Here is a 14,177-nt window from a genome sequence, read left to right as displayed (position 1 = left end):
ACATTTTAAAAAGTCTTTGGTGAGCTGGTGTGAGGGGGTTCACCATACTTTATCTCCAAATAAAAATGTCACTAGATTTTAAGTGTCCAGAGACAGGGAATGGAGCCTTTTTGTTTCATTCCTGTGCTTTCCTCATGGTCCTTTTAAGTCGTCTCTGGTGAATGCTTTGTCCATCCAGACTCTAGGTCTGTCAGTTGTTGGACTGATTCTGATACTTAGTATCAGTGAAGTTAGATATTTCCTGAGAATTTTGCCTGAAAACATTTTAAACGGAGAATGAATGACTGATACCTTTGGGTGGTGGTTCAATCTTTTTGGAAACTGCAACATGAATTTTCTCTTCAGTGACAGTTTTCTTTTGTACCTCAGGGACTTAAAAAGAAATACACACCTTAATTACTGACAGAACATGTGGGTGGCAATTCTAATTTACTAAGAATGCCAAAACAAAAATAATTAAAGGTGACAGACAAGAGAGGAAAAAGATAACAGAGAAACAAACACAAGGAGACAGAAACGCCCACAACATCACACAAGAAGGGGATAAAAAGGCCCCTGAAACTCTGTGTCATGAGCTCTCAAATTCAAATCTGCCTTATACCTGTGACAGACACCTCTTCCTCTGTGTGAGACGCAAAGAACATCTTTTCTTCAGAGATAACCATCTTCTTGGTGTGTACAGCTGGTACTTTAAAGAGAGCATTACCATGTTAGTGTTTCCTTTTCTAGGCCAGGACGTCAGATGAGACACAGATGGTATGCCATATGTAAATCTTTACACACAGGCCGAGTGCATTAGTATGGTAGATTAAGAACAAAATCAGTTTCAAGACGAAAACAAAGCATGTTTTTGAACTCTCTGGACAAACAAGCCACGCAGTCTTGTATCAAGCACTATCAAATGAGAATCAAATAGACACAACTTCTATGCACAATAAGCACTACTTTCCCAAGTCTATTAGGATCAATTCATGTAAATTACAGGATGGTAAATATTATGGCAATGCAACATACTGCATGGTAAAGTTAGATCATTACTCATTAAACACAAAACCTTCCGTAAATTTTTTTAAAAATGTAACTTCTATGCGAGACTAAAAGCAAAAGTAGTTATTGGATTATACATAGGTATAACCCAACATAAAATGTGCAGTCCTCATGGTGCTTTGGAATGAGTTAGCGATGTATGTTCAGATATACATAAGCATAGATTACAGTAATTGGAATCTTGTAGCTTAAAAATAAAGATGTATACCTTTCACTTCAATTATTTCTTCCTGCACTGGAGTCCGGGAAGGTTTTTGTGGAACAATCTTCTTGGAAACTTCGGGTACTTCAAAAATATGTACAAATATATTTGTATTGTGAAGGGTATTTCTTAGCACAATTTTTTTTAGAATGTCAGTTTGAGTAACTATATAAATAACATGTGAGCATATGACTTATGTACATGTCACTAGAAAATTCTTTAAATGGTATCTATACCTGTGGTGACTTGAACTTTTTCTTCCTCCATTCTTCGAGAAGTCTTTTCAATTTTTTCAACTACTGGCTTCTTTACAACTGCAAATGTTTTAAAGAAATTGCAGTACTTTTAGAACTTCTATGAAAATTCTCTCTCATGCTCCTTATACACACATATATGTATGTAAATATGTATACAGACATACATGATGTTTCTAGAGACAGGCAGGTTTGGTGTTTTCAACTTTAAGCACAAGTTCCTGGGATTATTTATAGTGATTTTAATTTTACTGTCACGGTCTTTCACTTAACAGTTTATTATATCAAGTAGATATAAATTCTTAAGAGAAACCCCACAGATACAATAAAGCGCAGAGAAGTTGTGCCTATTGGAGTTAACTCTCACTTCAGACATCCTTGCCGAACAAGCCGTGATAACAACAGGGATATTCTGGTTTATTTAAATGATTGTAGTCACATACCTTTGGGAGGTGGTACTTTCTTTTCAGGCACTTTGGCTGGGATTTTCTTCTCATGTAATTCTTTAATAAAAACACAAGATAAGCAATTCTTAAATTGGTCAATTCTAATAGGTTGTGTTTGTTGCAAATGATAAAAAATTAAGAATGATTTGCTATTGGATGAAGGATCTGCCATGTTGGTGGGGTCACATGACTAACACAACTCCAATGGAGAGTTTCAAAACAGAACTGCATAGCGATGCAACAGGCACTGAACTTCTGAATTAGACAATAGCACTGGGAGTAAGTGATCCAACCTGCAACGTCAAGGCATCCTTACAACCAGAGATAATGTCTATCCCAAAGAGCAAGTGGTTAAAGAGCCATAGCCTTGGAGGGAACAAACTGATCGTTTTCTCTTTCACTCCCACTGCACATCAGACAATAGCATCAAAAGGTAAGGAACTGAGTGAAAATGAGCAACAGAGGAGGAAAAGCTACCCGGGAGATACATACCTTCGTGAACCTCCTTTTGAACTCGAATTACTTCTCTTTCTTGGCGGATCTCTTCCCACTCTTCCTCCCCTTCATCATAGCCCTCCTCCCGCTCGTAATATTCTTGGCCTTCTTCAAAGTCTTCTTCCCATTCCTCGTGGACTTCCCTTTTAGCTTCCACCTTGATCTCCTCATAGTCCTCATCGGGTTCTTCATAATACGGCTCTTCATAGGGCTCTGTGTACGGCTCCACTTCCAGTTCCTCATAGGGCTCTTCCCAGGGCTCTATGTGAACTTTCTTCTCGTAGACGGCTTGCTCTCTCTCGTACACAGCCTCTTTTTCCTTGTGAATCTCTTTCTTTCTGGTGATAGTTGTTATTTTTACCTCTTCAGCCTTAGAGGACACGTCAATAATTTCAGAAGCTGAAAGACAAAAGGAGTGGGGCGTATGGGAGGGGAAATCATTAGTTACACCCATCAGAAAGCTTTATTCATGGAAAAGCTCCAGTCACTCAATATCAAGCACCTCAGATGCCGGGGTATTACACTGAGAATCTCTGATCTTTTGCTTTGCATGGGTTCTATTTTATTAACTAGGCAACATGAATGTCCAGATGTTCTTTGCTCTTGATCTGAGGACTTTCTTCTAGTGTCAATAGTATAGATTCAGCGGGCAGCTTCAAATTGCTATACCTTCCATTGCTCCAAGTGCTTGGAGAGTTCCTAGTAACTGGCCATGGAAAACACTTTACACCTGATAAATTATGGAATCTAGGGTTAATGTTTCTGTAGTCATTCCCCCCTTTTTTTTCATTCTGCAAAGGTATTTCTCTTGGAACTTACTTCTGACACATTAGTCAGCTGAATAACAAAAGAAACTTACATAAAGTAATTCCTAGTTTTTAATATAACAGATTTTTAAATATCTTTGAGATCAGCATTACTTATAAATCCTTAATATTTGTGTGAATTATAAAGTAAAGTTTCACAGGGCTCTTTCCTTTCCATCCCTCACTGCTGCCCTTCCCCCCTGCCCGCGCCCCCCCCCCCATCCCCCCAGTAGCTGCAGAGGTACAGGGACATCCTCCTGGCTTCCTGTCCCTGGAAAGGAGCACTAGGAAACAGCCATTGCTCCCAGCACTCTTGACAATGGCCAAGGGCACTTGAAAATTTCACAATAACCTGGAAGCCAACTATTTAAAAATAATAAAGAAAGCACATGCAAAGTTCAGGAGTAAACGATAAAATGCTTAATAATTCCTTTTTACACACCTTTTGCTGGAATCATGGGAGTAGGAGGTGGGGGCTTCTTGGCAACTTCAGGCACTTCAAAAAACACAAAGTGCACGTTTAGACTATGTATTATTTAATGTTTACTAATCTGGAGCATCTCACGGTCATTTGCATAATGAGTCAGTACTAATGTGGCACCCTCACAGGAGCATTATAAAGCCATCACTCCCAAGCCAAGCTAATACGAGTTGTTATGACAGGTCAGGATAACAAACACACAGAGGCTGGAGTTTCATTCTGGTTTAGGCTGGTTTTAAAGAATCCAAATGTAGGAAAAGTAACAAAGAAACGTGTAATGTGTCTACTGGGTAAAACTCAGGTTTTTGCCTTTTTCAGTTGTTAACTATGAAGTTCACCAAACACCCACGCGTTCAAATCAGCCACTCGGGAAAGTCTGTGTGATGGGTGGGTGGAGCCTGTGCTTCTGTGTCTGCCTCTGGGTAGGCGGTTCCTATGTTTCCCATCCTCCTCAAGAGGATGTCTTCCACAAACCCCCCAAGATGTATCACTTTTCTCCTAAAGGTGCCGTTTCCTTTCTTCTAATGTTACAATAAGGAAAAGCAGGAAGTTGGGCTGCAGTAGCAGCGCATAGCCTCAGCCCCTGAACACATGCTGGGAAGGCCTGGTCAGGAGCAACAGCGGGCTGGACAGGAAGTCTCCTTCAAGCTGTCTGCTGCAGACAGCAAGCAGACAGCAGGTGTGGACACAGGAAGATAGACATGGAAGAGGACACGAGGGATGGGGTGGGGGAAGGTCACCCCCTCACGAACTCCAATTCTTGCCCTTTCCTGTTTCCTACATCGTAAGTACTTATCCACAATGAAAACCTTAAAGCCACTTCTTGATTTTTTTTTTTAAATTTGTTTTTTTTTTTTTAAAGTTTATTATAATACCTGGTGGTGGTGCCTCTTCCTTAGGCTTTGCAACAACTTTTTTGGTGTCTTTCTTCACAGCCTTTTTAGTCACTAAGGAGAAAAAAAAATCAGACGTAAGTAAATTGTTTCGGGACATTTTGATTTTGTTTTTCAGATGTTGATGAGAATAAGATAAAATAAGCTTTATTGCGAGATACTTGCTTCAGAAAAATCTCATGTTAAAAAAATGAAAAAAAATATTTTGGAGGGAAGTAGAACAAATACTGTGGTTTTGTACATCCACTGGTTGCATGATGGGTAAGAGTCAGCAGAAGATGAGGAGGAAGGGGGGGATGCCCTTTCCTCTGTGCCTCACTTGGGTGTAGAGGCCAACTTTGTCAGGAGAACAGCAAACAAACAAAAGAGTTAAAGCCCAACCCATGTCATACTGAGGGCGGTAGAGTTTGGCCATGGTTCTAACCATATCGTCTGTGGCTTCTCATCCTTGTAAACAGGGAACACCTTGTGATTTTAAAAATCTGATTTAAAAATCTCGAGTTTTGCAATGTATACCATCAGCCACACTGACATTTCCAGTTTAGGGACAGACAATTTCTTAACAGAACTTATTGCTTCTGGCCACAGAAGCATCATGGGATCCAATTTATGATGTTTGATTATCCATCTCCGTGCCACAAGTAGATGAAATATACTCAAGTTTGCTCCTATGAATTACAAACATGTTTCTCTCTTTTACTAAAAGTGTATTAGTCATAAAATTGAATGAAAAATACTGAATTTCTTTGGAACTGGCTGAAAAACAGTTCAAGCATTTGATATCTATTGCAGCAGACACTATGAGACTCACATGTCACACCCATGATTTTGTTATAGTGCTGGTGATCAGGCTATAGGAAAGCGCAGCTTTGAGCAGCAGATGCTTTATGATTATGCTGAGAGAATTCTCCTAGCAACTTTGGAATCTGTAGCCCGAGGAAGTCTCAGGCAACCTGCTGTCTGAGTTGTACAGCTTCCGGGTGCAGACAGTACCTTACAACTTTAAGTGTTTAGCATCTGAGATGGTCAATTCCTTGGTCCATTTAAGGGCTTGCCTGTTTTTGTTTTGCCATTGAGACAGGGTCTTACTATGTAGCCCCACCTGGCTTGTCCTGTGAGCCATCATCCTGTCTCTGCCTGCTGGGCTCGGATGCAACTATGCCGCCCAGCTTCAATCTCTTTATTAGGTACCTTGTTTCTTAGTGAACAAAATAAAACATAAACAACTCCCACAAAGACCCAGTCAAACATGTCAAAGATATTCTCAACTGTATTTTATACAAATGGTGACTTACAAAGAGTTGCTAAAAGTATAAATATGGTGTATTTCTATAAGCTTCCCAACAAACTGGTTTCATTATTATCAAATTGGTGTTTAGGCATAGTAGTCAGGGACATGTGAAATAGATTTAATTTGAATTAATATTTAAGTAATTTCCCCCCCCCCACACTCCCTCTTTTTTCCAAGACAAGGTTTCTCTGTGTAGCCTTGGCTATCCTGGTCTCCCTTTGCAGACCAAGCTGGCCTCATAATTCCCTTGCAACATTTTAAAACTAAGTGTAGCATTTTAGTTAAATTGATTGTTTTCAGAATTTCGAAACATAAAGTGGAAAATAACATTTTGAAGTCCATTCAACTTCTTGACCACAAGAGGGAGCACAAGCTATATGAAGCCACATTTCCACAGCCAGACTGTGGCGCTCTGTTTCACTGCTTCAATTAGGTGTCAGGTAATACCTTCAACACGCTTTGCTGGTGGCTTCTTCTCTTCTGGCAATGGCAGCAGGAGAGGGATGGAAGGAGCAACCGCGGGAGGGATTTCTGGGGGGGAAATTAGCATCATGTTTTAATTTCCTGTCTTATGAGACATCTCACGCATTTTGTTTGTTAATTCAGGGGTTTAACCAGAACAGGTAACACCAGTATCTATGTATAATGGCCCCTGCGTGGTAAAGGGAGGTTCTTTTACCTTCGGGTGGGACTGCTCTGATGGGCATGGTTGGGATCGGAACTCTGGAGTCAGGAATATCTGCAAGTAACATGTAGGAATAAGCACTGGGGGGCTGATAACACGTGCTAATTGTTCGGGGAGTCCCAACAGCAGCATCGGGCATGCCGACAGTGAGATCCATGTAATACGTGGCACACAGTTCAGTACTCATGAGAGCTTAGCCCTGTGTCACGCCATCTGTGTGCTGCTAGTAGCAATCTTTACTATCTCCATCTCTTCCCCTCCCCCCTCCAGATTCATACAGTGAAACATTATTTTGTTCAAAATTGTTTTACGGAACAGCATTTTACTGAGAAGAGAAATGGTGACTTCATGTATTACAACTGGGCTCTTGTATTTCTAAAACTACACTGAACTTCTCATAAGCAATGGTTAAAAGATAGTAACTCACCAGGAGGCTTCATCTCGAGTTTTATTTCTGCAAAAGAAAAAGAGAACATTTTTTTTAAATATGTAGAACTGCCTGGGCAAGATGCTTGCTCTCAGGGCTGCCCCGTGTTTTCCCGTGGCCTGGCCTCACCTTTAGTTGTTAAGTACAGTTCTGCTGTGCTTCTCGCTTCGCCTCTCGGCTCCAGCCGAGCAATTACCGAGTAGACACCTGGAGGGAATAACCATCCTGCATTAGCCTCCTAATACACTCCTTCAGTTAAATATAATGCTCCTGTTTACAACCGTCTTTTCTCTTTGTTCTAAAGTGCATCACATAGACTTGTAGAATATAAGCACAGTTAAAGGTAGAAATATCAAAGACAGGTGACAGCGAGGATCATAGGACACATTCACTGGGAAACTACCCGAGCAATTACCTTCATCATCTGGGGTCACATTGTGAATGGTCATGTAATGGCAGCGGCCGTCATTCCTAAAGTTGTATTTCTGGCTCTCGGTCAGCTCTGTTGGTCCTTTGTACCAAGTCACTATGGCGTCATCGAAGGACACTTCACACTCAAAAGTAGCAGACTGATGCTCGCTCACCACAATGTTCTGTATGCGCTTTGTAAACTGAATCGGCTCAGCTGTTTAAATACAAAGGGGTCCAAAGTTAGACTGTCTAGACAGGAATCTCTGGAGCCGACACTTCTCTCAGATACTTAATACTTTTGGCGGTTGAGATGGGTTTCATTGTGTGGCCCAAGCAGGTCTCCACTGCCTTGGTCTTTCAAGTACTAGAATTAAAGGATATGCATATGTGCCACCAACCCCAGCAAAGTTAGATGATGATGGTGATGATGATGGTGATGATGATGATTTTACTGTGGTACTGCTGTTGAACCTGGGGCTTCACAAAGAAGGGCTATACCATCCCCAGAACCTTATTTTATTATTTTATTTTGTATTTTGGGACAAAGTCTAAGATTCCCAGGGTGACTTCAAACATGCCAACTTCCTGCTCCACCCTCCCTGGTATCCATGGTTGCAGGTATGTAATTTCCTGTCCCAGCCTCCCAGGTACCCAGGATTGCAGGTATGTGTTACCATGCTCAGCTTCTATTTTTATTCGCTTATAAAATAATAGAAAGCAATAGGACCCAAATGCAAGTGCAGAACAGTAGTGACCCATTCTTGTATTAGTTTCCAGACTGTTCCAGTTCTGCAGGGCTTTCCTACAGGATGGATAGTAGAGCGTGAGAAGCAACCCCCAGGAGTCCTTAAATACTCAGATGAAGGAGATGCCAAAGGGAGGTTGGAACCCACAGTCGAATTAGATTTCAAAACTGTTGATGAAATAGGAGGCTCCTAACAGGGAACACATAAGCAACTCTACAGCCAATTCCTCTGAGAAGCCCTCTCTTACCTCGAGAAAATGATTTTTCTGTTATTTAGAACCTACAGTAGTCTCTTCTATAAAGATTTCCCCAGAGAATGATTTCAAATTCAACAGGAAATTTGCAATTCTAAATTTCAGAGGAAGGACCCTCCAGAGTTCAGAAACCCCACTCTGCAAGCACAGATAGGTAAACACCAAGGCATTGCCCGCCCCCCCCACCCCCTGCCTGGGACAGCAGGGTGCCTTTTTGCAGGGTGGCCAGGAGTGGGCAGACTTTTGCTCAAATTTATGTGGAAATGAGACTACACACATAACATTATATGTGCTTCTTGCAGAAAATTATATTCTGGTGAGCTTTGTCACTGAAGAACATATTAAAAACCTTTACTTATTTAAATAAATGATTAGCACTTTCAACTTTTCTCTAACATGAATGTGTTTAGCTTTTTTCTGAACTTTAAAAACGAGGCACTCATATTCATTGCAAAGTAATTCAGAAGCCCAAAATGCCTCTGAAAATAAGATTAATATAATTTTCTTTTAACAATTAGAACGATACCAAATAATGAGACACCGGAAAAAAATTTCCCTGGATAGTTTAAAGTTAGTTGCCTAAAAGCTAGCGAAATTAGGTACTGTTACTCTTTAAGTTAGAAATTTTACTTTCGAGATTCAGAAGGTGAGACTAGAATTCGTAAATTAATCAATATATTAAATATATATTATTATACAATAATTAAATATATTAATTAAAAATATTAAAAAACAGCCATTACTTATCACATGACAGTGTTAATTTTATCTATAAACTTTCATACCTATAACATCGAAATAAGTCCCACAAATAAAGTAGCAACTCCTAATTACAATCCTTTAGACTTATAACTACAACTTCTTATCTCATCCAAGATTTTATTCTAGGAACCACAGCCACAGATGAGAGAATTTTAAGAAGAAATAACCATTAAAAAAAAAAAATCATGTGTTAGTCTAGATTAAAATCCGATTTCTGTCTAAAAGAAATGCACGTTTGGTTAAATATTTTCCTTTTGGATTTGTATGAGTTTTGACACAAGGAAAAGTGTGTGAATCTGTATGGGAGGGTGAGGACACAGGAGCTCTTTGGCTCTGTTAAGGCTCTGTGCTCATCCAGTAACTCTGCCTAGCCTCTCACCCACCTTCGATTCTGAGCTCTGCTGAAGTCTCAAGTTCCTGGTGCTTGCAGGTATATTGGCCTTGGTCCTCCGCACGAACATCAGCGATGGTCAGCTTGTGGACTTTGTGCTCTACCTCTGTTTTCACTCTGCCTTGGGGTCTCAGGATTCTGCCATTTCTGAACCACTCAGATTTCACATTTGGTACAGAGAACTGACACGTCATGGTACAGGTCTGGCCTTCTTTCAAAGTGACGTCTTGGAGATGACGCTCCCAGGCAGGCTCTGTTGTGACACAGGAACACATGTTGCTTAGTGTCAGTGTCACATGCAGATGTGCTCAACAGCAACCTCACAAGGCTTTTAAATGGTTTCTAACTCACCGATCACAGTTAGCTTGGCACTAGCGATATGGGGACCACAAACGAGCCTGTAGTTGCCCTGATCTTTAAGTTGACAGTTTTTGACCCTGAGTGTATGCCGGTCACAGTCAATACTTATTTCATATTTGTCACTGGGCTCCAGCTTTTCAGTCCCTTTGTACCAGGAGAGTTTGATTTCTGGATAATTAATCTTAATGTCAATTTCAAAGATGGCATCATTATCTTTCAGAACTGTCTGGTTTTCAATATCCTTGATCAAGGTGACAGGCTAGGAGAAGAGAGAATTAACATGTGCAAGTCATTTCTTCTCTTATAATTCCCAGTAATATTTTTGTCCACTTTATTATTAACACAGTTCATTTTACCTCTGTCTGTGTCAGCCTTTGCTGAATAAATGAAACAAGTTCCTCAAATTCCTTTTCATCTCTTTCAGACTTCTCTAGCTCCTCAATTTCCTGAGGGGGGGGGGGATAATACATTAGGAACAAAAATTTGAACCAGCAGGTACACGACTATGTCTGATTTCCATTCTTTAAAATTCTAAAATTCTTACGTGTTTTGGTGTTTTTTAAAAAAGATTTATCTTTCTTTATGTGTATGTGTGTTTTGCCTGCCTGCATGTATGTGTGTTGCTGGCAGGAGGCAAAAGAGGCATCAGATTCCCGGGAACCAGAGTTGGAGACAGTTGTAAGCTGCATGTGGGTGCTGGGAATTGAACCCAGGTCCCCTGGAAGAGCAACCTGTGCTCTTAACCACCAAGCTGTCCCTTCCAGCCCTCTGACTTCCATTCTTGGTGTTTGTTATATTACAGTAAAGCTTATAGCTAGGTTATAGTAAATTGTTTCCTAGAAATGTAGTGCCCTGGGAACAGAAGGCATCCTGCTAAGGAGAGGCTTGGTGTGTCGTCCTAGGATGCAGTGCAGCAGAGGCTGTACCAGTCGGTGAGTCTCCTCTTCCTGACTCTGCTTCAGCAGCTCAAAGGCTTGAAGGAGGCCCCGGAAGTCGGTGATCCCGTACATGCGTGCGTATTTCTCATATTCTTTAGGATCCACATTTTTGAGAAGCTCCATGATGTCAATTTCCTCCTCTTCCCCGGATCCTTTCTTTAGGGCTGGAGTCCTAAAAAAACAAGTTGAGATCAACCGCCTGTCTTCTGCTTAGTAGTTCAGCCCGTCTGTCACACCTGAAAGACGGTCAGTCTCAGTCTTTCCCCCCACCATACAACAGTTCAGTGTGCTAATTAAGGAATAAATAAAGTTTGTAATTTTATATTATAAATAATTTAATAAAAAAATAAATCATTAAGAAATAAATTTTACATGCTAATTTTACCATGGGGGGGACCAAAACAGTAAAACAACAACAACAACAACAACAACAACAACAACAACAACTACTACTACTACTCAGTTTGGTGATGGAATGGATTAATACTGGGCTATAGTCATACAGTGTTGAAATCTGATCAATGGGTTGGGAAAAGGAAAGAATATAGAAATGTGTCTGTTCAGCTTATAACCAGGAGCCCAGTTAATGATAGCTATATGATATAGCAACTGAAAACCTTATTTAAATATGACATGTCTTGGAAAAGAACTGTGGAAAAGTGAGTGATAATTCAGTAATTATATTGAAACACAAATTATATTTAAATTATAGATGGTTATGGAAATGTTTGAAATAATTGATCTAGGAAACCATAGCATAAAAGAATTTTGTAGAAGGAAGCTTCTCAGATGTGGACATTAGTATTTGGCCATTTCCTTTTGTTTCAAACATTTCAGATATATCTCGTTTTCTGTTTCCCACCACCACTCAGATACAATCTCATCAGGTCACTAAATTCCACTTAAATATGGCCTGTAGAGGAATGTATCGAGTGGATATAACAACTGTCAATAAAGCTGGGCAGAAGGACAGGAAGTGGAAGGTGGGACTTCCTGGAGAGGGGGCAGAGCCAAGTTTTGACAGTTGAGAGGAGGAAAAAAAAAAGACAGTTGACAGTTGACTAGGACAGGAGAGAGAAACAGCCCAAGGATCACAGTGGCAAGTGCTTGGGATATATATACGTTATGAGGTTTAGAGTAGTTTGTTTAGTTTACCAGTAGATTTTTATCAGTTTAGATTCTGCTCGGTGCTTAATGCTAACAGCTTTAAAGTAGTTTCAGACTCTGTGTCAGTTATTGGCTTTGAAGGCCAAACCAATACAAAGTATTGTAACAATGGCCGACTAACTTGTCTCTCACTGATGAGCTATGCTAGGTTCTCTAATACTCCCGAGTCTTGCAGTAGCTGGCCCACGCCTCCTGAAGACCCTTTGTGAGTAAGCAGTCCGCCTCACAGTTCTGACAGGACTTACTTCTTCAGCATCGCGCGAAGGTCACCTTCAATCTTCTCCTGCTTCTTTCTTTCGTCCACCTGTAGGTTGACATTGCTTTCAATCTCCCCATGCTTGTTAAAGGCAACACAGCGGTACAAGCCAGAGTCGGTTTTTGTGGTATCTCGAATCTCCAGCTTTGATTCATCTCCCTTTTGATGGATGAGAATGCGGCCTCCTTGGTTCAGTTGCCTCCACTTTCCCTTCGTCCACTTAACATTCGGGATCGGGTCACCTCCGACCTTCGCGATAAATGTGGCGGTGGTTTCTAAAGGATAAACACACTCATTATTCATTCAAAAATCAATCTTGCCCAAATTGGTGCTTCTGAAATGAAGCCGGCAGCACATGAAAGAGGCTGTGCACTTACTTTCCACTACTCTGATGCTCTGAGGCTCTGATACAAAAAAGAGTTTTCCATCCACCGCTGCTTTCTTGGCTGCTGGGGCCGCAGCTGGCTTTTCTGAAACACACATTTCCATGTTTTGTGAGGACAAAAACTTGAAAGTTGGAATAAGTATTGTGGTGTGCAAAACAAATGTTTAGAGCCTTGCAGTGTACCCCAAGACTCACTAGCTGTGAGTCATAAGTGACAGAGAAGTTTCATAGCCATTCAATCCAATGACGGCTATAGTAGGTTGAACTCAACTGGATTCCTAGCATCCAATCTGCCATTTATAGACTTAACTTTATTGTATAGATTTCCTTTAGGGTATGACATCAAGCTATCTGACATCACATCAGCATAGCATCTACATTGACTATATATAGATATCTCCATCCTTGTGGATATGCTGTGAGAGTTTAAAGGGATAGCCTGGTGAACTCTGGGCAACTTTATATACTTTGTATTGAGATTATTTCCATTAAATCATTAGATACTTTCACTACAAGGGCTGCAGATTACTAATGACAAACAATTCATGTGTCTAGCACATCAGCTCCATTCTTACGTAAGTTATAATTAGCAGTTTCTGTTTTAATGAGCAACACACTTTCTTGGTGTCTGTACCTTTAATGGTCACTTTGCACTTTGAAGTGTCACTCCCAGCCGCGTTGGAAGCCTTACACACATAATCTCCCCCATCTGCTTTAGCCACCTCCTTGAGTTCCAGCACAGCTGTCCCGCTGGCAAAGCTGAAGCTGCATCTGTCCGAAGGCTTCATCTCCCTGCCAGCTTTCAGCCACTGGACCCGAATGGGCTCTGATCCCTGCACATGGCAGCTGAGCTGCACAAAATCGCCTTCGCTGGCTGTTACTGGAGTAAGGTGCTGATCAAACACAGGTGGTTTCTTAGGCTCTGGAAAGGAAAAGGCATGCATATGAGGCGGACAGAGAGCATAGAGAGAAAGGTACATTATGATTCACAAAAGAAATGCGGAAAGGGCAAAATAGATTCCCACCAACAGGTGGCAGCAGACACTATGGCGGATGGAATTATAAGCCAGACTTTATTCCTCTTTGAGCAGTTGTTAACATTTGCTGGGTTAAAAAAAAAAAAAAAAGCAAAGATTTAAAAACAAGCAAAGAACAGCTGCCAAGTTGTCTACAAACCAACGCAGCATCTGCGTCCTGATTTAAGCTCTATGCTGGCATTGCTATCAATGTCTGTGGAGTGTAACATGGTTTTGATTAGTTTTAAACTACAGGCAGCAGCATTTCCGAAAAACCAAACTCTAAAACCTGAAGGCTTAGGAGGGAATCCTGCTCATGCAGAGAAGCAGGGCTCGTTAACACCTATGGAGGAGAGCCACTGTCAGAGGAGTTACAGATGTGCCCAAATCTTAATGGGAATTTCTCTGATGGTTTGTTTCAGATTTTAAATTCAGCTACAGCTACTCTAAGAATAAATCCAGATT

The 14,177-nt window shown here is 40.8% G+C and overlaps 1 protein-coding gene across 1 annotated transcript in view; it reads right to left on the bottom strand.

Annotated features, from left to right (window-relative positions):
* Positions 1–14,177, bottom strand: part of Ttn (titin) — a 275,595-nt gene that overhangs the window by 161,910 nt on the left and 99,508 nt on the right. Inside the window, 20 exon segments of the mRNA XM_051166126.1 lie at positions 292–372; positions 602–688; positions 1,256–1,333; positions 1,486–1,563; positions 1,947–2,006; positions 2,442–2,843; positions 3,693–3,737; positions 4,607–4,678; positions 6,363–6,446; positions 6,595–6,654; positions 7,028–7,054; positions 7,157–7,234; positions 7,443–7,652; positions 9,583–9,843; positions 9,942–10,209; positions 10,307–10,396; positions 10,877–11,060; positions 12,301–12,586; positions 12,689–12,781; positions 13,331–13,618. Coding sequence (XP_051022083.1) covers positions 292–372; positions 602–688; positions 1,256–1,333; positions 1,486–1,563; positions 1,947–2,006; positions 2,442–2,843; positions 3,693–3,737; positions 4,607–4,678; positions 6,363–6,446; positions 6,595–6,654; positions 7,028–7,054; positions 7,157–7,234; positions 7,443–7,652; positions 9,583–9,843; positions 9,942–10,209; positions 10,307–10,396; positions 10,877–11,060; positions 12,301–12,586; positions 12,689–12,781; positions 13,331–13,618 — 2,832 coding nt within the window.

This window comes from Acomys russatus, chromosome 24 (genome assembly GCF_903995435.1).
Source record: "Acomys russatus chromosome 24, mAcoRus1.1, whole genome shotgun sequence".
NCBI classification, from domain to species: Eukaryota; Metazoa; Chordata; class Mammalia; order Rodentia; family Muridae; genus Acomys; species Acomys russatus.
The sequence above is the reverse complement of the archived record's forward strand: the minus strand, read 5'-3'. Positions and strand labels throughout refer to the sequence as shown.